The following is a 24,125-nucleotide window of genomic DNA, read 5'->3' on the forward strand; positions in this document are numbered from 1 at the left end:
ACTGCATGTTTACCCTATTCAGACTACATTAATTACTTCTACATCAGCATCATTACATGTTTACCCTATTCAGACTAAAATAATTACTTCTACATCAGCATCATTACATGTTTACCTATTCAGGCTAGATTAATTACTTCTAGATCAGCATCGTTACATGTTTCCTTATTCTGGCTAGAATAATTACTTCTAGATCAGCATCATTACACGTTACCTACTCAGGCTAGATTATTTACTTCAGCATCAATACATGTCTGCCTACTCAGGCTGCATTAATTACATCTAGACAAGCATTATTACATATTTACCCTATTCAGGCTAGATTAATTACTTCCAGATCAGCATCATTACATATCTACCCTATTCAGGCTAGATTAATTACTTCTACATCAGCATCATTACATGTTTCCCTATTCCGGCTAGATTAATTACTTCTGCATCATTACATGTTTTCCTATGCAGGCTGCATTAATTACATCTAGACAAGCATTATTACATATTTACCCTCTTTCAGGCTAGATTAATTACTTCCAGATCAGTATCATTACATGTTTTCCTATTCTGGCAAGATTAATTACTTCTACATCAGCATTATTACATGTTTACCTTATTCAGACTAAAATAATTACTTCTACATCAGCATTATTACATGTTTACCCTATTCAGACTATAATAATTATGTCTACATCAGCATAATTACATGTTTACCTACTCAGGTTAGATTAATTACTTCAGCATCATTACATGTTTACCTACTCAGGCTGCATTAATTACACCGAGACAAACATGATTACATATTTACCCTATTCAGCCCAGATTAATTACTACCAGATCAGCATCATTATATATTTACCCTATTCAGGCTAGATTAATTACTTCAGCATCATTACACGTTTACCTACTCAGGCTGCATTAATTACATCTAGACAAACATTATTACATATTTACCCTATTCAGGCCAGATTAATTGCTACCAGATCAGCATCATTATATATTTACCCTATTCAGGCTAAATTAATTACTTCGAGATCATCATCATTATATGTTTCCCTATTCCGGGAGGATTAATTACTTCTACATCAGCATTATTACATGTTTACCCTATTCAGACTAAAATAATTACGTCTACATCAGCATCATTACATGTTTACCCTATCCAGGCTAGATTAATTACTTCAGCATCATTACATGTTTACCTACTCAGGCTGCATTAATTACATCTAGACAAGCATTATTACATATTTACCCTATTAGGCTAGATTAATTACTTCTACATCAGCATCATTACATGTTTACCCGATTCAGATTACAATAATTATGTCTACATCAGCATCATTACATGTTTACTTATTCAGGCTAGATTAATTACTTCCAGATCAGCATCATTACATGTTACCTATTCAGGCTATATTAATTACTTCTAGATCAGCTTCATTACATATTTACCCTATTCAGACTAGAGTAATTACTTCCAGATCAGCATCATTACCCGTTTACCTGTTCAGGCTAGATTAATTACTTCTACATCAGCATCATTACATGTTTACCTATTCAGGTTAGATTAATTATTACTAGAAAAGAATTTCCAATTTCAAATGATTTTTATAACTGGAAATGAACTGACTATGGGATAGATCATATACTTGGACAACTGACTGTTAAATGAACAAAGGTACCAGAGTCTCCATAGGGGGAACATCTGATACCTTACTTAATTGATGTGCTTTGAGACTGGTCCAATGGCTGTAACATTCATGTGGAAGTTTTCATTTTTTAATTTCAAATGCTTCTACATTTCAACTTCTATATAGATTCTGTCTGTGAGTAACACAAATTTGATTTTTTTCTCCCCACACACCCATTTTTGACTGCTATGAAATTTGCACTAGTTTCCATAAAGAAATAATCTACTAGCTGACACAAAACAAGGTTTCCTTTCTTCTCCTCAGATATTATAAATGATGTCAACTCAAAATGAATTACTGGTCTGATGACTACAAAAACAACATTTTGCTGTCCATCTGGCCACAAGTTTCATTAACTATATACAAATTCCTATCTCAAATTGAGATTTCTAAATACCTCTTTTATTGATTGGATTGAAACAATAATTTATTTCACAGAACATTCAGAAAAGCACAAGAAATTAAAAGAATGCCATAAAGTCTTAATTTTGATTAAGAGTTTTGCCTTATTTCATAGGAAATGTTTAACAAGATTTTCTCAACTCTGTTTAAGAATAGAACAATTTACAAGTATTCAGGTTTAAACAGTGGCAGCATGAATGTTTGAGGTGCCAGTTGCAATGTTCTTTAATGACATCCCTACTTTGCCACAGAGAACAGTTATGCCAGTTGCCAACCTCCCCAACCACCATAAGTTTTGTCAAGAACTGACCCCATAAAGTAAAGTGAAATACTATGAAAATTTCAGCATAAAAACAAACATTTCTGCTGGCACCTGGGATCAATGGATTCCTCCCTCCAAGTCCCCTTGCAGTGAATTTAAAACCAAATTTCCATCATGTGTTTTCTTATTGTCTAAAGTGTCATATGCAAGATAGTGTACATTATTTCAAATACACAAATTATTTTGAATTCTGATTGGCTTATTAGGTCACACATACTAAACAGTAATGCAACATATTGCTTTCCTGGCAGTGATTTTCGCTCCACAAAATAGTTAATGTTGCTTCAGAAACAAAGTAAGACATTATACTGGCAAATGGACAATGTTTTAACACTTACATATATTTCCACTAAAAAATTTTAAAACCTAACAATGATAAATATCTAATATAAGTATGCAGTTTAGACAGACTTACGATACAGTTATCCCTCATTATAATGACATTCAATATACCACTACCTCTCTTATAATGTAGATATGTCATGGATACCATTAGTCAAATTTTCATCTATCATTGTTACCTAATATTTACTTCATGAAAACCAATGATAATGTGATTTCACATCACTAATATTTTATTTTTGTTTCCTGTATGCACTCTTAGAACAAAGCCTTGTTGAAAAATATTTATGCTTAAACACTTTGATTCTTGTTTTTTATTAAACTGTAAGAATTAGGAAGTATCTATGCAAATGCATATAGCCACCTGACAAAAGAAATTGTACAGATGTAGATATTAGCCTTGATGCAATATCTTTCATGCATTTTGGACAGGAATGCAGAAAACTGGCTGCCCTTGCAAATGTTCAAATGAGACAAAAGTTTCCAGTATGTGAACCCCACAATATGCAAGTAATACCTCTTTCAACAAATTTAAGACAAAAATCCTAAACATGGTTGCTTACAACTAGAAATTACCATACATACTCGCTTACAAGTTAAGTCCAGCAGCAAACTGCACAGGCCCTGATCTGCCATCACATAATGCACCAGCAGATCTGGGTCTGTGCAGTTTGTTTGGAGTGATCAGTAGAACAAACATAGACCCCAATCTGCAGGTGTATTATGCTACATCAGATCTGGATCTTTGTTTTTTGCAGTTTGCCTTAACTTATAAGCGAGAATATACAGTACCCTATATGACTATGGACTGCATCTGCTATTGTATTGAAAATAATTAAAGCTTGGTACAATATGGCTACTGGGGTGAGAAGGGGGGATCACTCTGTCAAATTTGTCAGAAAATGTTAAAGTCAAGCTTGACCTAGGTCTCCTAAATATAAATTTGGTTTCAATCGATGGAGTCCTCAAAAAGAGTCCTCAATCTATGGAGTCCTCATGGAGCACTTGAAAAGTTACTGAACAAAAATGAACTATTATATGCTACAATCCTGGCCAGAAAAAGGAAAATGGCTAACACTATTTGACCCTGCCAAGAACACAGTGAAGTGAATAATATGGTGAAGAATATGGTGAAGTTAGAGAAAACAATGCCACTAATCTAAGGGACATCCATTTCTCATTACTTGCTAATCCAGGTGAGACAATAAAGTATGCAGGTCATGTCTTCTTGTGAAAAAAAAGTCTGTCTACTACTCAAAAGAGAATAATGAGAAATAACTCACATCACACCTTCACCACAACAACCACTCTTTCATGTAAGTTACTGTGTATATAAAATAACTTACTTCATCGGAGTTTCCATTTCGACTGTCAAGAGTGTCATCAGATCCACGCCGAAGCTGCATACTCTTTGATAACCTGTTACAAAGGGTCACTACTCTCACTGATTGCTGAAAGAGAAACACAAACTTTGAAATATAAAAATTGGAAATCTAACATAATGTGGGTCTAATGAATCTTTATTGATCCAGTGAGGTTTAAATTAATATTTACTATCTTAATCTGTAGATACCATAATGATCACAATGAAATAACTGATGTTCTACTTGGATTATTTCCAGGATCAAAATAAGACCATTTCTTCCTTTTAACTGCTAAGTGTTGAAATCACCTCTCATATTCTTCAACAAGAAAATTTTCAAATTAGCTTCAGTGGTGGATATAACTGGATGTCACATTGGCACCATTTTCATTCAGAATAAAGCAGAAATCATCAAAAGTCAATTAGTAAGGGAGTAATGACAGCAATGATTTCAAGACTTCTGTCATGGCAGTGGAACTAGATGTATGATTGGCACCATTTTCATTTAGGACCAACTAGATTTCATTAAAGATGTCAAAATTTTAGGAAAGTCACCCAGGTACCTGTCAATCACAATGATTGGTTACCTGGGTACCCAATCAAAGAGAAATTATATTATATGTAAACCGAAACTGCTTTGTTGTAAGTTAATACATGTCAGGCCCCTCTCTCCCCAAGGTATAAGCATAATTATTACTAATATGAGTAGCAACAAAGTGCAATCTGGTGGGCATTAAAAGAGTAATCTATAGATTGCATGCCATTATTACAGAAAACTGTATGAAAAACGGAGATTTATTTTCGCTACTTACCTGGATCTGCAGTTGGTTAAAATTCTTATCACGGATTGGCTAAATCCATGCAAATTATTATTATTATTATTATTATTATATAATCCCCTCCTAAGACATGTTGCTTAAAATGATTTCAACAGTGATACAATCTGACTGAATTGCTACTGTCAAGTGGCCCAGAGACTGTCATCACAGTTCAATAATTTGCCAATTAAAAACTAGACGACTAAGTGACAGTGTTCTGAGTAATTTGGGTTCCATTACAATATTAACTGATCCATTCTGAAATACGGCACATCGTTTAAGTGTTATAATAGTCATATGGTGAGATATTTATCATATGAGTCACATGACTCGTCCAGACACTTGAGTCCCTTGAGCACAACAACCCAAATACTTAAAAGCAGTAAAACTTGCATCTGAATGGTCACTCAGTATGGATGGAACAACCAATTATCTACTGATGTAGCCTAGCAATTTGAAATACAAATGGAAACCAGGGTTATTTGATTCCATACGGATTGAAACGTTGTCAAAAATTAGACTTCATACATAAATATGCTGTACACTCAAATCGAAACAAGAATTCATGAGAATTACCAGAAGTGTTTACAAATGATCAATATGTATATGGAGTTGATGTGGTCAGACCTGTCTGCAATAACTGCAGTGTTTCATGAACAAGTAAGATCAGACCTCAAACCAACAACATACCGATTTATCACACTACTTAATAATGAAATTCTCAATCTCACATTTCAACAGTATGGACACCGGGATCACTTTGGGCTTTTCTGCAGCCAACTGCAACAACTGGTTGAAGGTGGTCAGACCTGTCTGCAATAATTGCACTGTTTCATGAACAAGTAAGATCAGACCTCAAACCAACAACATACCAATACAGGTTTTGGGGCCAATTTATCAGACTACTTAATATGAAATTCTCAATCTCACTGCCCAACATTATGGATACCGGAATCAATTTTGGCTTTTCTGCAGCCAACTGCAACAACTGGTTGAAGCTTTGAAAAAAATCAATTACACTCAGAGAAGAAAACCAGCTGAAATAAACAGAGTCAGGGTCATTAGTGTGATACATATTTCACAAAATATTATTACTTATAGCAAAATAAATGGCAAACACTTATATTGAATTTTTTTTTTAACCTGCTGACATCAGATTCAAAATAGGATTCTGCCCATATTTTACTATAAGCAATGCTGTACAAAAATGATTTAGTGCATCAAAAGTACTTAAGTCATAACTATCTTGGGTGGTTCAATTATCTTGGATTTCTTCAAACAATTTGACAAAATGCTAACATTAGCAGTGTCAAAATACTTGAACTCTTTTCTGCATGCTCATGATGTAATACGTACAGACTGTATCCAGTACTCACAAATGTATAGCAAACACATGGCATGAGAAAGAATCAAATGCTAATTGAGCTTCATTTCAGTCTTGGAGGAGTTAGCTCCCATGTCCCTTCACAGCTAGATCTTTCTCGCAGCAAAACAAATCATTGTTACTATATGCCCCAAGCCATGCCCACTCTCATTTGCACAGATTTCTTTTTAAAATTTCACTTTAAGGACTTATTGCTATTAATTAAAATAAACCAACTTCAAAATCTGAACCAAATCCAACCAATACTTTTGGAGCTGATGTTTTTATGGGTTTAATGCCACTTTTCAGCACATGATACATAGCTACTGGTATATTTGGTGGCAGAAGAACCTGGGAAAACCTTGTGAAGAACCGAAAACACTGGAAGCTACTTGCTATCTTTCTCACATGCCCACACTGGCTGAGCCAAAAACTTAAACCCATGCAGACAGGTGAGGTGTTGGTGATCTGCCAAGGCTAGTGCCTTTGACCAATCGGCCACCTGGACTTTTGGAGTTACCAAGGCTCAATACTATAAGATATTTTCTACATTTAAGTCTCTTTTGTAGAACCTCTCCAGCATTTTGCTCACACAGATTTACATGTATTATGTCATCCTGTGCAGTCAGTTGCACCAGACAACAGCTGGTGTTCCTTCTTTTTGTCAAAGTTTAAGAGATGACACACATGATGGAACTATGAACTGGCCTTTCGCCAGAACAGACATAAGTACATCATACTCAGTAACATAACATTTTACATAAAAGTATTTTATTTTGTCAAATGATATAAATTTAGATCAATTTGTTAATGTATACTGAAAATCAAAAACAGTTTTAGAAATGTTTAAGTCATGATGATCTGATTTTGCATACAGTGGCAATTAGCCAGGTGATGCATGTTATGTGTGGAAGTCCAATAAGATGCCAGGTGATGCATGTTATGTATGGAAGTCCAATAAGATGCCAGGTGATGCATGTTATGTATGGAAGTCCAATAAGATGCCAGGTGATGCATGTTATGTATGGAAGTCCAATAAGATGCCAGGTGATGCATGTTATGTATGGAAGTCCAATAAGATGCCAGGTGATGCATGTTATGTATGGAAGTCCAATAAGATGCCAGGTGATGCATGTTATGTATGGAAGTCCAATAAGATGCCAGGTGAAACATGTTATGTATGGAAGTCCAATAAGATGCCAGAATGCGAATGTAAATTGTGAAATGCTTCATACCTTTGCCAGCACTCATATTGGTCATCAGTCCATTGGTATGTTAGGGTTGAACTACAATACATTAATTACACATAAAACATTTGATACCGCTGTAATTATGCAATAACTTTCTCAAAGAACTGGCATCGGCTGTTACAATATTTTAGTTATACTTTCAAAAGAAATATTATTTATCTAGACTTTCAAAAGAAACATTATTTATTTAGACCCTTATCACATCCTAATTCCTCCATTTAATATCAACACTTATTGATTTTTAAAAAAATAATAAAAGACCAGACTTAAACTTACCTTCCATCTCTGTCGAGCTAAAAAGGCCTTCAGGTGTTTTACATTGACACTAGAATTTCTTCTAAGAAGTTTTTGTTTCTCTTCAACAGGCTGTAATGAGATAGAAATAAAATAATTTAAAGAATGATTCTACAGAAATATCAACTCAATTCATAACATAAATTGTGAAATTCCTAATCTAATCTAGCTTTGCTTTGTGATCACCTGTACAATAATTTTTCAAGAAGGACTAGAAAGAAAAGCTTTTTTTTGTTTCATCTTGACAAAATGAGTCTGATTAGGAGAAAGCATGAAGTGAAAATACTTTTTAAAGTCAATTAATGAGACCTTATCAGGGAAAACAAGTTGTACAAAAATATGAAATATTTATTAAACAATCCTAAAATAAAATATTTAAGTTATAAAGTTTTTTTCTTTCATGTCATTTCTAGCTGCAAGAGTAAGCACAATATTCTAGTCAAAACTTGCATTTGGTTATCCCAGATTTGCAAAAGTTAGCTTTGAAATAAAAGAATTTGAGATATATAACAAACATTTGCCTGAAAATCATCTATTCTATCTGTAAGAATGTTATCAATTTAGCTATGCTATTTTATTTGTTATGTCTTGAGTTAAATAATGAACTGACCCTTTGGCATGCAAGAGATGACCACCATCCTAAAATTTACGCAAGTGTTTCTAAGGGAATATAACTACACACACATCCACTTGTAGTGAATATAGAGGTAAGCAGTTTGACTATACAAAATATTTTGATATTTTTGTCATTTACAAATCAATGAAAAAAGACATACCTCAGCATTAATACATTTATATTTGAGTTGGAAGAGGTACTTTAGTGACAATGAAATTTTTCATTCATTCCCATACAAAACTCTCTCTAGGCTACCAGTCTTGTGAACAGCTTATTTAATACACACAAACTTATAGATTTAGTGTAAGTTGTTTGGCAATTTACTGAGACCTCTAAAGGTATTACAGTTACAGTAATAAAAAATATGAGAATGCTTACAAAATAGTCATGTAACCAACTATTGGCCAGGAAAACAGTGTCAGTTGGCTTGACCAAGAGTGATTAACATCTGTATGATATCAACAATGTGTAAATGACTTTCGTAATTAATGGTGTTATTATGTATTCATAATTCTTTTCAAAACATCACTAATGAAATAACTAATTTCATGTACCATTAATTTATCCCCCAATGAGGAATATATTCACACCAAAATGTCCATACTATCAATACAATTTTATTTTTTAATTGCTGGAGGTTTCTATTTTACTTGAAATAATATCATCAAGCTGAGATTAATTTTGCAAACATCACTCACTGAACACAAATTTGCATTGTGACTATGCCCCATATGCTAGAAGCAAAAATATAAATTTACTTCCCCGAATCATGACCGTTGCAGTCGGCATACAATTTTATTTATTTTAGTTTGGTGGAAAATTGCACAATCCGCTTAGTTCAAGCCCATTACATGAATACATGTAATATAATTCAGTAACTTGTACATTACCGACTTCCATTAACTACATCACTTGCCAATGTCTACATCCATGATGATGAATATGAGTGATGTAAGTATGGCATATTTACCATGATGGCCTTGTTAGAAAGTATCGTAATCAACTGATTTAAAAACAAAACTATAACCTTACTTGTTACTAAAAATATCAGGACATAGTTTACCAGTGTCCTTACTGCCTAGAGCGACTGTGGTAAGTGATCAAGAACTGGTACTTAAAATTTACTGGTAAAGCTGTAACAGCAAAGCACCAGTCTATCAGTAAATAATGGAGTGAATATCTACAGTGCATGACTACATGCAAGCTACTTGTGTGCTTGATAAAAAATATAAGCACCCACTAAGGAAGATGCTCCTACAATGCAGATGACTTTGAGACTTTCATAACTTTGTAATGTCAATAAACAAAACAACCAAAGTATTTTTCTTCAAGGAAACATCTTACAGGTCCAATTCTAGTTCAAAACACAGATCCAGTCCCAAATCTGACATTTAAAATTGCCACTGTCACAAAGATTACCAATTCCAATCCAAACTTGTGTGAAATAAAAAGTTGATTAAACATAAAGAGTGAACTTTCTAAAGGTTTGACTGCTGCAAACATTACATGTACCTTTCTGAACTTTTAAAATAAATTAACATCAAAAGTTTACAATTTAAAATCTCCCACAATATTTTTCTTTGTTCCAAATGTGGGGATCCAGGAGTCCAAAGCCCATACAATTCTAGTAGTAATACTGCTTTACTAATGTCTTGTAATTACAGCTTGTGTTATGACATGACAGAGAAAGTAATGGGTTAGATTAACATACAACTCGCTGCATGAAACAAAAATGATTTGACAATCTGTGTTTTCCTAACTTATATATCAAAGAAAAATTGGAAAAGGTCCAGCTGACATAAGTAAACAGTTTACTTTTGGACATGTGATGTGATGTGATTTGGATTTTTAACGTAGCGTTAACAATTTTTCAGTCATATCACTAAGATGTCTGCAATGTGGCAGTTTATAGTGATGTCTAGCACTGGGGCATCGTGCCGCAGACATGTAGCATGATGTCCCACCCAGTCACATTATCCTGACACCAGGCCAACCAGTCCTAACACTAACCTCTTAATGCTGAGCACCAAGTGAGGCAGCCGTTAGTACCATTTTTGTAAGTCTTTGGTATGACTCAGCCGGGGATCGAACCCACGACCTCACACATCTGAGGCATACACTCTAACCAATAGGCCACTGAAGCGGTTACTTTTGGACAAAAATTTGTCATATCCAGTCATTGTCTCCTTGTGATACATCTGTTATGTTCCTGCCAATATATGTCATCAAAAGATGTCAGTTCCAAAATTGAACTCATGGACTGATAGAAGTTTGAACAGGATGCTCTTTTGAAATAAATCTTAACAACAAAAATCCATGTCGCAGGTTCCTAAATTAATCCTGATTTGATGTGTTCTCTTTTAACTATCCCAACACAGTGTATCAGGCAAGTGCAACATCCTCCAGGGTGCAGATTGGATAAGTGATTTTTAAGGCAACAGTCTTTGATGTAATATGCAGATAAAGTCAGGTCATGGGTTGGATCTGTCAAACAGGTTGTAGGTTACATTTATATGTTGTATATACTCCCAAGTCCAACTGCAAACAAAATATAGACCCTGATCTTCCATCACATCATGCACTGGCAGATCAGGCTCTATACTGTTTGTTTTACTCATTACTCCCAACAAACTCACAGACCCAGTTATGCTGACACTTTATGTGATGGAAGATCTCGGTCTGTTCTGTGCTGTTTGCAACTGGACTCAACATATAAGCAAGTAGATATGGTACTAGATGCAGATAATACAGTAGAACCTGTTTTGAAAGACCACCATTTCTGCTAAAAAAATTATGGTCTCTCGACATGTGGTCTCTCATAACAGGTCACAATGCTATATAATCATTAAATTTGTTCATAGAGAATATGGACTCTCAAGACAGGTGGTCTCACATAGCAGTGGTCTTCAAGACAGGTTTCACTGTATATGAATAACCATTGTATTATTTATATTATGTTGTTGTTGTTGTGGGGTTTAACGCCATTTTTCAGCACACAATAGGCTACGTATGGCGGCCGGTATTAATGGTGGAGGAAGAACCTGGGAAAACCCCAGGAAGAACCAACAACCCACAAGAAGCTACTGGCAAGCTTTCTCACATACCCACATTGGCCGAATCCTAGACTCGAACCCATGCAGACAGAGATGAGATGGCAGTGATCCGTCATGGAAAGCGCTTTAGACCACTCAGCCACTCGGGGCCCCATTTATATTATGCTACACACTCCACATGGTCAAAGTGTGCTCCAAGAAGACTGGTCCATCGCTAGCTTGCAAAAGGGCCAATCACATAAGGTTATAATGTTGACACTATGGCAAGTATCTATTATTCATAAGAGTGACACCTACTCCTTGTAAGTACATTACACTTATATTGGTACACCACTATCACTGTTTGAAATGACAGATGATGTGAGTGGAGAATTTAAGACTTCTATATCCACCAAAGTGAGAAAAAAACCCAACTCATATAAACTATTTCGGGGTACATCCATAACTTCACTAAACAGAAGAAAAAAATATTAGCTGTACAAAACAAACAAGCCAGCCAACACAAAGCTGCAGTTATTTCTCACACTGTGAAATGCAGTCACTTGTGCACGAAAAGGTCAATTGCACCCGTATAGCAAAGATTTTACGAATGATAAATTAAACAAGTACCAACACTTCATAAAAGTCCTCAAATAAATAATGTTCTCAACATACATGTATCCCTTCATGAAATTTTATGTATATTTACATTTATAAACAATGTGATAATCTATCAGAAAATTCTAAAAATTACATCAAAGTTTAAGAAAAAAATGTAGTTTTATACTGTAATTGACAAAAATAATCCCTCCAAATTGCGAGATGAGTAAACATTCAAAAGTAGAGACATTTTATAACAGCAGAGGTCAGACATATCTAAGCAATATGATTAAAACTGGGAGCTACTTAAGCAGATCTGACAGGTATCAATTCCCTATCCAATTATTTTTTGTAACCCATCAGATAAAGCACTGCATTTCGTGTTGTGGAGAGTTATCATTTGAACTGATATGTTCCTAATGGCATTTTCACTTGCAAAAATTGTGAAACATGAAATCTGTTTGGTGAGTTGGACAGTCATTAAAACAGGACCTCATACTGGTGTTCATCAGATCTCTGTTACTGCATATCAAAGTAAAGCCAGTATAACGTTGACTTAACAATAAACAGTGTCGATCCAGGGTATCTGCATCATAAAACTTTACTGTATTCCAAACATTACCTGAAAATAGTATGACCAATCAAAATGCTGCACTGCTTGATTGTGAGTAAGATTTATAAATACGGAGTAACATTTAATACCTGAAATACTCAAAGTTTATAATGAAGGGGCCACTCTGAACCAATCAAAAATGACAATACATAAGCAAAGCCCTTTGTGAATGACTGATAAAAAAATCTCAAGTTCAAACTCAGATATTTTAAGATTTCCAGGCACAGCCCCTCCATCATAAAATTTACTCAACTCCAAATCTCAATCAAAGTTATATTTATATGCTTTCAGTACAATTTTAAAATCTGGAGTAACATTTATTACTCAAATGCCGAATAAAGTTTTATGACAGAGGGACCATGCCCAATATTCACAAAACTCATATATTGACCGCTTACTCAAACTCAAATTTACTTTATCATAAATATTTTATGTAAAATTGTTACAAAATAAACTATAAATATTTAACAGACATATATATCTAAATGTAACTTGAAACCTTTTTATTTTAATTATCTTTTTTTTTACTGTTAGCTATCCAAATTTGCGACTGATTGTGCACTCAAGTCGAGAGGTTCCAATGGGCCAGATCTGCTATTCAACAAATGGCTGGCCAGGAAATCAAAAATGGTCTGAGCCTGAGTTTGAGCTTGACACTCAATATCAAATTCAAAAATGATCTTGCAAAAGAAGAATTTCTTGCAATTGGCTGAATACAAATCTCAAGCTCAAATTCTAACTCAATCATAAAATTGTAAAGCCTGAACTTGAGCTTGAGTCTTCATGTCTGGTAATCAAGAAGGACTTTACTTTTGTAGCATCACTTTTTGCCAAGCTGAGAGCAAAACCTTGATCTCAATCTCAAAGTTCTAGGTCAAATTCATCCAGAATCTCACATAGTTCCATGAGATCTTTGCCATTCATCCAGCCTCTCACATGGTTCCATGAGATCTCTGTCATTCATCCAAACTCTCACATAGTTCTATGAGATCTTTGCCATTCATCCAGACAGTCACATGGTTCCATGAGATCTCTGTCATTCATCCAAACTCTCACATAGTTCCATGAGATCTTTGCCATTCATCCAGACAGTCACATGGTTCCACGAGATCTTTGCCATTCATCCAGACAGTCACATGGTTCCATGAGATCTCTGCCATTCATCCAGAATCTATCCAGACTCTCACATGGTTTCATAAGATCTTTGCCATAAAACAAAATGGTAATAAGGTTCACCGATAGCTGTTACTGATATTAGGCACTTCAGACAAACATTGTACAAGCAGGACTACACACTTTTATATATTTCTTTGAGATTTATCAGCATGCTTTCAAGTGTAATAAGAAACTTTTGGCAACTTTAAGTGGTTAAAGTTCAACAGACCATGCTTGAAATATTCTTTTCCATAAAGAGATCTAACTTTTTTTCCCAAACACAAAACAAGCTTTACTGCTTTTGTTATAAAATTGAATGTGTTAATATTTGCAGCAAACAGATTTAATAAGTCTTGTTAAAGAGAGAAATAGAAAACAAGTTTAAAAAAAACAGAAGAAAAACAAATGTCAGGCATGATGGGAATGGGGGAAGGATATATCATTTATTGAACCATTTTTTACCCACTAAACTAAAGCTAATGAAGTACCAGGCCAACTATAACAACTCAGTAACTACCAGGAAATCTGGATTTGGCCCCTGCAAAGTAAAACGAAGTAGATTTGTCAAAATGTTCCTGAAAAAAATAATAAGATCAAGTAACACATTTCAGGCATCAAAACCAACACATTATCCTTCTACCAATGACTTCCAAGTACCATCACTGTTGTTCCAGATGCACTAGTGAGGGAAGGGTGCTGTGTGCTTGTCAGACTGTACTAAATGCAGAAAGGTCTCTTCTGAAGAGGCATTTTTATGCACTCCAATGTTGCATTAAAGATAACATTTGCACTGCAAGTAAAAACCTGGTCTGTGAGTCACACAAAGTTGATGCCCATCAATGTTACTATATGCAATGCTTTGAACCCCTATAGATTTAGAACATAACCCAAAGACAGGCATTGCACATTCCATGGAGGGCACTGTACAACTTCCATGAGCAAAGCACCACCTTGGAAGGGCAGGGAGCACTGCAATCATAAAACTGACTAGGAAAAACAGTGACTATGTAATAATTTATAGAACTAAAGACAGATGTATGCCATGACAAACTGTTTCACTTTACTGGACACATGTACTGACTGCAGATATTTTTGGTGCTACCCTGTCTGAGGGTTCAAAATATTATATATATATATATATATATATATATATATATATATATATATATATATATATATATATATATATATATATATATATAACAGTGTTAAATTTTGGCCAGCTCTTGCATTACACACACACACACACACACACACACATACACTTTGTGGTTATATATTGGTAAAATAAAACAATTGCAAATAAAAGTATTGTGCAATATGATTGAACCCATGTTATGTAGGCCATCATTATCCTACAGTTCATCCATTTTGATGTAAATAAATTATAAACAGATGCAGTACGTCATTTTTCTTTGGCCAATGAGAGGACAATATAACATTCAGGAGATGCACTTGCATATTAAGCTGGTGCAATCATGGCTATGTTGAGCGACAGCATGGGAAAATGGTCTGGCATTCCTTAATGATGTGATAGTAAGCCAAACTTTGGATAAACATACAAAGTCAAATGTCTGAGCTAAACATCAGTACCAAATCTACTATGCTACACAAAATGTAGCTTGAAATATCAGTGAGGATTCTTAAATAGGTTGTACAAGAATTGAGAGAGGTGTCCTGCGTTGTATTATATAGTAGATGTGCAACAGATAGTTACATTGTATCCAGCAATACAAGCCCCTGTAACTAGAAGTTGAATATTACAAAGATCAGATAAAGTGTTAGTAGCAACCACAGGGGCTAATTATCAAGAAATTTAAGAGTATTCATCAATGAATAGAGAGCTTGGGGGAGGAGGGGGTCCAACCTGTAACAATGTACCCCCCCCCCAGCCCTCTATTCACTGATGGATACTCTTTAATTTTCTTGGTAGTGAGCCCCTGTGATGGCAATGGCTTTTCACAATCAAATATTGTGGATAAGGACTGGAAAGGTAGCCTTGATTTTGAATGAACCAATCATACTTTAGAACTCTATATCCCTATATACATGTGATGCATTAACACTCTGAATGGAACCAGGTGCTCAATCTAAACAGAAAACTGCAAGGAAAATTTTGAATCTAATATTTTTTTTAAATAAAAGAAATGGATTTTTAACAAGAAAAACATACATCTATATTCAAGTCGAAAATATGGGACAAATACATAAAAAGCTGGACACTTGGCAGCTATGATTTTCCATCCATACCTATAAAATAACCTTTTCCTCCAAAACACACAAACACATGGCCACACACCCACAAGATGTGTGCTATACTTTATGATAATATTTCAGCAGATATAATTGTTGTTAAAATAAGCCTTGTGCAATATAATTTAACCCATATTATATAGCCCCTCATTATCCTACATTATCCTACAGTTCATTCATTCTGATGTAGAATCATATTTACATTTTATTTCATACTGTTTATTCTCATGTGACCTAGCCAAATTATTAGGTTGGCCCCTCTTTCCTGACAGTATAACTGCTCCGGTGGCCTAGTGGTTAGAGCATCCTCCTCGGATGCGGGAGGTCGTGGGTTTGATCCCCGGCCAAGTCAAACCAAAGACTTATAAAAATGGTACTAACAGGTGCCTTGCTTGGTGCTCAGCATTAAGAGGTTAGTGTTAGGACTGGTCGGCCTGGTGTCAGGATAATGTGACTGGGTGGGACATCATGCTACATGTCTGCGGCATGATGACCCAGTGCTAAATATCACTAAAAACTGCCACACCACAGACAACGTAGCGATATGACTGAAAAATTGTTAAAGCTATGTTAAAAATCCAAGTCACACACACATGCACACTATCCTGACAGTACCGTAACACCATTTTCTGTGAACAATGCAGATTACACATTTCAGATTTAAGGTAATGGACTTTGAAAAATAACCATAAAAAAGAAATAGAGATCCTCAGAAGTAAGAGTACAGGAATATCTCATTTTCAAGTTCTGAGCACTAGTCCATTGTTGATAAGTAACGCTTTTGAAACTACAGGTTAAATGGTATGATAAACAAGTACCTTGATCCATGGGTGTTTAACACATTTGAAACTACAGGTTAAATGGGACAATAAACAAGTACCTTGATCCATGGGTGTTTCAAACATTCTTCCACTGTTGCTCTTTTTCTGAAAAGAGAATTTTTTAAAATACACTTCATCTATATATATTATTTACATAAAACAAAATACATGTATTTGTGGAAATTCATTAATTCAGATCACATTTCGATGTCTGAGGTATATTTTTACAAACAGTACTGGATGATAAGTCAATTAAATACCTTAAAAATCTTTTCATACTATTCAATTGCTTTAAAATTGTTATAAACATGTTTTTAGCTGTATGTACTGTATGTTTCCAATTACAGTTAAATACATAAAACTTAGGAGTGGTTTCTGTTATACCTTGCTGACCTATTTTTTTGCCTACATATATGTAACCCTCTACCATACATTAATTACTATGGGAACAATTGCTTCACTATAGCTATTTTCGCTATATATCATACTTTTGATGCATGCATCCAAGATGTTAAAATGGGTATACCTGTATAATGTCAAATGGCATCATCTGTATTCAAGCCAGAACCCTTTCTGTCAAATTCTGTTTAAAATTATTTATAAGTTGTTAAAGTTATTACTGGGTCTTCTAATTTTAGTAACAGCAGTCACACTTGATGGCAGATTGGCATCATTTATACAAACTTGTAAGAGAAAAAAATAATATAAATCTTTTGTTTCTATTTTTAGTAATGGTGGCCAGATGTGATAGCAGATTGTCATCACTTGTACAAGATTTAAACAGACCACAAACATAATTCCTGAGACAAAAGGAGATTATTATGGCTCCTGTTGTATTTTATAAGAAACTCCTCATATATTTATTCCAACAAGATTTACTTCCCTTGCACAATTTACTTATGAAAGAGGAATAACTTTCAATTAAAAAATAGACTGCTGTCAAAATGTTTGTTTTTATGCTGTACACTGGCTTAATTTCTCATTTTATTGAAAATAAACACAGTGATTTAATTTATTTCCATTGATATTAATTTATCATCAACCACTGTTGCTATGTTCTTGTTAATAAATTTACCCTATCTGTTTCAAGCTCACTGTGCATGATATACTGGTAACAATTAAGGGATCACAAATGAAAACATTTTGGCATGCATCCAAATTTGAGCAACAGTTACACATATACATAACAGATGTGCTTTGTCTGCCAAGCTGTCATTCAACAGACTAAAATTAAAAGGCTTTCATGCCCATATGACTTCTGTCAAGCTTTGGTTAAATTTTATTGTGTTTTTGCATGAGAAGTCATTTAAAGGGTTTTCTATTTTAGTAATGGTGGCCTAATGTCATGGCAGATTGACATCACTGGTAAAAACTTGGAGGTATTTATGCCAGAGTTATTTAAAGGTTTGCTATTTATAAAAATGGCAGCCATATTTGATGGCAGAGCAGCAGCATTTGTTCAACTTTAAAAACTTTTATGCCAGGACACTGTTAAGTTTGGTTAAAATTGGTCTGGTAATAATTTAGAAGTTGAAAATTGCAATTATTGACCTACACCAGATGACGTGTAATACAATGTATGTTAACTGATATACCATATGCAAACTTGGTCACAAATAATGGAAGATTAAAATATCCTTAAGATGGCTAATAGCAACAAAAGATCGTACTATTGTGGTGACCAATAACAACAGCAGCATCTATATGATAATCGAAATATGTATCAAATTTTCAGTCTGATCTATATCAAACCTTTTGTTTCTGACAAGAAGCTTGCTGATAAAGTCCTTTGCAAGTTCACTTGTTCCATTGAAATACTCTTCATCAAATTTGTATTCACAACTTGTAATGGCTCGAAATGTATCTTGCTGATTCTCACCCAGAAAGGGAGATGCTCCACTCAACCTGTTTGTATAATAATAATAATAATATTAATAATAATAATAATAATAATAATAACAATGTTGTGTTGTATCTTTCACATGGTATTGTGCTTTTCCTACAAGTTTTAGTCCTAGGTCCCGTAAATCTGAACTTCTGTATGTCTCTGGGGAAAACCTTTTTTTTTGTTTTCATGACTTGATTACCTGAATATGTTTCTCTGTACATGTCTATTAATCAAATACATGTAAGAAAGCATTATCAACTTGCATGTCTATGTTAATAATTGCCAAAATCTCCACAGGCAATACAAATTTTCAGATGGCAATATATTTCAGCTGAAATAACAATCTTGGCAACTTACATATTCAAGGTTTGTTCAGTTCTCTGCTGAACTTCAGTGTTTAGTCACTGATGACCAATAAAGTAACATCTTTGGAGGAAATATATAACATAGGGGGATCAGTTTCTTAAGTTATAAAAAAAATCTGAAATACATAATTAAGCATTTATTCAATGAATTATTGACCTAAAACAAGAGTCCCTTGAAGTGAATGATGTTCTACTACCTGAAAAGAATTTCCAGGAATTCAAGGATTATTTTTCTTCCTTTTAACTGCAGAGTGTTGAAATCATCGGCATGATTTTCAAATCAGCTGCTGTGGTGGACATATTGAATGTTAGTTTGGCCCCATTTTCATACAGGACCAAACAAAGCATCATATGATGTCTTCTGGTGGAAACCCTATGCTGATATGACTTTCTGTTTTGGAGAAGTATCAGTAATAATAACAAGATTTTGAAGATGGATGTCGTGGTGGCCATATTCAATAACAAACTGACCTCATTTCTATTTGATATCAACTAGATATAATAAGAAATCTTTAGGTGAACACACAATGTCAATATGACCAGCCATCTAAGAGACATATTACAGAAATATAAAAAAAATCAAGATGGCCATTGTGGCAGTCACATTATAAGTTGGAACATAATGATTTACAACCAACAGGATATCATAGGAAGTCTTTCAATTACTGTTATTTAATCAATATTATTTTTAACTAGTAGAACAAAAACAGCTCAGCAAGTTATTATTTGACAAATCATGAAAAGAGTGCTTATAGCTGTGAGTCTCCAACCTTTAACAACTTCTCCTTTTTGAAAATACCTGCTCTGTACTCTAATTTCATAAGCACTAAATTAACTTCATGTTTTACTGTGCCATAAAACACCAATAAAAACCAAACAAAATCATTTGGAATAATGATCTTCAGGCTGGCATACTGTTGCATTCACTGAAATATAGTATTCACTCACAATAAGACCCTGCACAATAACAAGGTCCTTTTTATAGCTAGTATGATCATAAATTCCACTTTACTGAGGTAGTCAAATCCCTCAAAACTGAAACCTCATTACACCAAACTCCCCTCAAGATCGACAAATTTTTAGTCTAAATTTTTCTCCTAATTATAAATTTTAACTTCTGAATACCGAAATAAATTTCAATCCTAAGTTTCAATTTTTACACACACAAAAGCCCCATAAAATTAAAACTGACTTCAAACTTGGAAATGTTCTTTAGCTGCAAAAATCCTGACATATGTTGAGCAGATTACTTATGTTTAACAAATACTGAAGTAGGTTTATCTATGAGACACACACATGAAAAACAATACATGGTTCAAATGAATTTCAACGAAGAAAAACTATTTCAAAGATGTATTTAAGTAGCCATGACTGTCAAAATGACCAGAATGACCAGCTGAGAGTCATAGAATAGGACTATCCATACTGGATACGATTAGTCTGATCAATGAGTACGAATCTGTGAAAAAACATAATTGAGGAAACTAGAGGAAATATTGGTCATAGGAGCATTTATTATTTCAGATATTCTAAAGAAAATGGAATTCTAGAAAAATGAATATGAAAACAAAGTGATGCAAATAAGCATCATTTGAACAATGCTAATAAAAGGGGACCAAGGAATTTCAGTTTGAGGGGTTCATTGTACAGCTCTATACCCTTATAATGTGTCTTGTTATAATGTGATTCTGGAATAACTCAGTGCTACTATGACATACATGCCAACCCCAAGAGAGGCATGAGCATAATTATTGCAAATGTAAGTGGTAAAAAGCATAATCTGAGCATAAAAAAGTGGTGTCTATATATTACATGCCATAATTACAGGACACTTTATGATAAATGTACATTGATTTTTTCAACTAACTCTATGTACTACTGGTTAAAATGCTTGACACAAATGGGCAAAATCTGTGTGGATTAGCACCTGCATAATAAAAACACAAACCATGCTGACAAATTATTTATATATAACAATTTAACTAATCCACATGTCTAACTTCTGCAGAATGACCATAGAATCAAGTCTACAATGACAATAACAACGTTCTCAATCAGAGTGCTGCATTACACCACAATCATATTCTGCTTTTCAAATTTGTGAAGTGTGATTAATTTGTTCTTCTTCTGATCTGACATGTTTAGAAATTTAAAAAGATCCCTCTAACATTTTTTCAGTCATATAACATCCATGAATCACATTGGTAAAGCCTATTTTGCTTAACATCTGGTGCCATTTTCTTAAAAAATATTGACTGGTCCCCTATCAAAATGCACCTCTCTCTCGATAACTCAGCACATAGAGACCTCCAACAAATCTGTTAGACATCCAGAGAACTGTGGGGTTGAGGGAGAGGGAACTGGGCTGTTTAATGACTGAATTCTCGTTTTATAATTGTGTCGAGAATAACTGTCAATAAAACACCTTTTCTGATGAAGTTGTTTGTTATACTGTATAAATTCATTTATTTTCAAAATGTCCAACATCTGAAAGATTGATAACATGATTCCACCTGGTTTCAACAACCCACATGGTACACGAATGTTGTCATGTATTACATCACAGTTTTTGTTTTGTTAAATAGTCTGGGTCCTGGAGTGGTGTATACATTTTTTTTTTTCTAAACAAGGAGTCTATTGTGCAGGGAGCCAAATTAATTGTTGATACACTACCAACCAATATCACTTTTTATCAAAAACATGCAACATTTATTTTGTGAGACAATCGTCTATGTTGAAACTCAATTTTTGTATTGTTCATTTACTAAAAGATGATGCCATGATTTCAATTCAAGTAATAGTGAAACTTCTTATCATCCTAGAAGATATCTCTATGTGAAATTCAGGAGTTCTCTGAAACTTGTTTTGCCACACAATGGTTCGTATCTGTGAAACAAAGTTCTTTATTTTACAAAGTTCTCATTTCGCTTGGTTGCCTTGCTTTCTTTGATCACAGTTATGAATGAGTCGGTTATTTTAAGGTAGTTTAATTAGCTTACATACACAATAACATTTATAACAGTGTTCGATTGATCAAATGAAATGAAGTAACCGACATAAGACTGGGGCTGCTGGTTCTTAAGTATGTAGGATTTGTATGCCTTGCAACACTTTTTTTTTATTCCACCTTTATTACCAAGGTGTGAGTTATCAAGGGAGTGGTGTGTATCATCATAATAACAAATCTATAAAGCAAATTTTAAAACTGAATAAACCAGTCTGTTTTCTTGGAAATGTGTCATGTATAAATGCAATAAAAAGAAAATAAAGAAAGCACATGTAGGCCTAAGATGGAAAAATGTACTTGTGTGCTATTCTTATACAGAAGTCTTCTATTTTACAATATTCTCAAATTTATATGATGAGCAGGATTAAAGAGATGATAATAAAACTGAAAAATGACTTTTTATTGCTTCATTTTTTCCCCTCTTTTTTTATGTACCAACAAAGTGTAATTCATATAGAGGTAAGCATAAGACATGATTAAGTGAATAAAAGCGTAATGCTTGTGCAAAAAGCAAAATGTCTGGTATGTATGCTATGGACCCATGACCAAAATCAAACCAGTGTGTAACAAGAAGGGTTGACAGAAAACAAGCTGAAACTTAGTATTATATCGTCATTTCCTTTTCAAAAACACCATTATTTTAAAACAATTGATATTGCCCGCTATACTGTGGCTCTATAAATCATACCATTATCAATATATCACAATTTCATACATATCACAGTTCTTGGTATAATGCTTTTTCGTACATAACATGGTCAGAAATAATGGACCTTGACTATCGTGTTATAATGAGGGAGAGCTGTACATCATTATTAGGTGTCTTGTTACAAGGTCCTGTACTCTATGACTCACATGGATTGCACTTCTGAAAGTTTATATCATAATAAAACAAAATTTAAGTGATGGGGGAAAAAAATGAAAAATGATTTACTTACAGGATATATGTGATTACTCCTATACTCCACATGTCAGTTGCTAAGGACAGGGGCTCAAAGTTGACAATCTCTGGCGCTAGAAAGATAGAATCAGATTATTTGAGGAATGACATCCAAAATCTACATGGGAACAAAGTAGATTCAAATACAAAACTTTTATCAAAGATTAAATAATAAAAAAGAAAACTAAACTAGTCTACAGTATAAAAGGTCACTGCTGTGAAGATATAAACTCACTCCTGATGTAAAACTTGTTGGAAATAATTGTAATTCAGAGTCAAACAAGATGGCGGAATAATCTACATCCACACCATCTTGAAATGTCTCTTAGGTGACACAAGGATTTGTCAAACATTTCACATGCTGCAGATTTTTATTTACAGTGTATACAAGCATGTGATAGGCATCATTTGTGGTTTTATAGAAATTAAAGTATGAACAATAGATGGATGGATAAACAAAAAATGTACAACACTTGCATGGAAATTGAAAATTAGGAACTACCAAAAAACATAGCCATACCATTAGTTAAATTTGTGTTTAAAGTACCATAGACAAGTCTTCAACAATTCAGAAGTTTAGCTCCAGAAACAAAAGTGTGAATGATGGATGGATGGATAAAGAAATGGATAAAAACATTAAAAATATTGTAAAAAAAACAATTTTAAATTGGTATATTTAGAGTACTAGTCTATTATGTATGCCAAATCAACAAGATATCTTAAACAGTTCTGGAATTTTGTCCTGAAACGGAAAGTGTGCATAGTGGATGGATGGAAGGACAAACACGTTAAGAAATTAGAATTTATAGACCAAGTATGGTCTCACAGTGCAATGAAACCACATTTCTCTGCATCCAAACTGTGTCTAAGATTTGTATTGGTCTAAAATTGGGACAAGTGATATTCGCTACTAGTTTTCAATGAAGCAATGTTTTAGATATATTAAAAGTACATAGCAATGAATAAAATGAATGTGCATCGTGTCACATATAGTGG

General features: G+C 34.0%; 1 protein-coding gene across 1 annotated transcript in view; it reads right to left on the bottom strand.

Moving 5' to 3' along the window:
- LOC149800923 (death-associated protein kinase 1-like) overlaps positions 1 to 24,125 on the bottom strand; it is a 275,082-nt gene that overhangs the window by 143,913 nt on the left and 107,044 nt on the right. Inside the window, exons 5-9 of the mRNA XM_089954984.1 lie at positions 23,128 to 23,203; positions 18,682 to 18,834; positions 16,989 to 17,034; positions 7,822 to 7,911; positions 4,098 to 4,202 (exon numbers count right to left, since the gene is read on the bottom strand). Of these exons, the coding sequence (XP_089811110.1) occupies positions 4,098 to 4,202; positions 7,822 to 7,911; positions 16,989 to 17,034; positions 18,682 to 18,834; positions 23,128 to 23,203 (470 nt within the window). The remainder of the gene's footprint in view (positions 1 to 4,097; positions 4,203 to 7,821; positions 7,912 to 16,988; positions 17,035 to 18,681; positions 18,835 to 23,127; positions 23,204 to 24,125) is intronic.

Source organism: Sinohyriopsis cumingii, chromosome 4 (genome assembly GCF_028554795.1).
Source record: "Sinohyriopsis cumingii isolate HCF-2022 chromosome 4, ASM2855479v2, whole genome shotgun sequence".
NCBI classification, from domain to species: Eukaryota; Metazoa; Mollusca; class Bivalvia; order Unionida; family Unionidae; genus Sinohyriopsis; species Sinohyriopsis cumingii.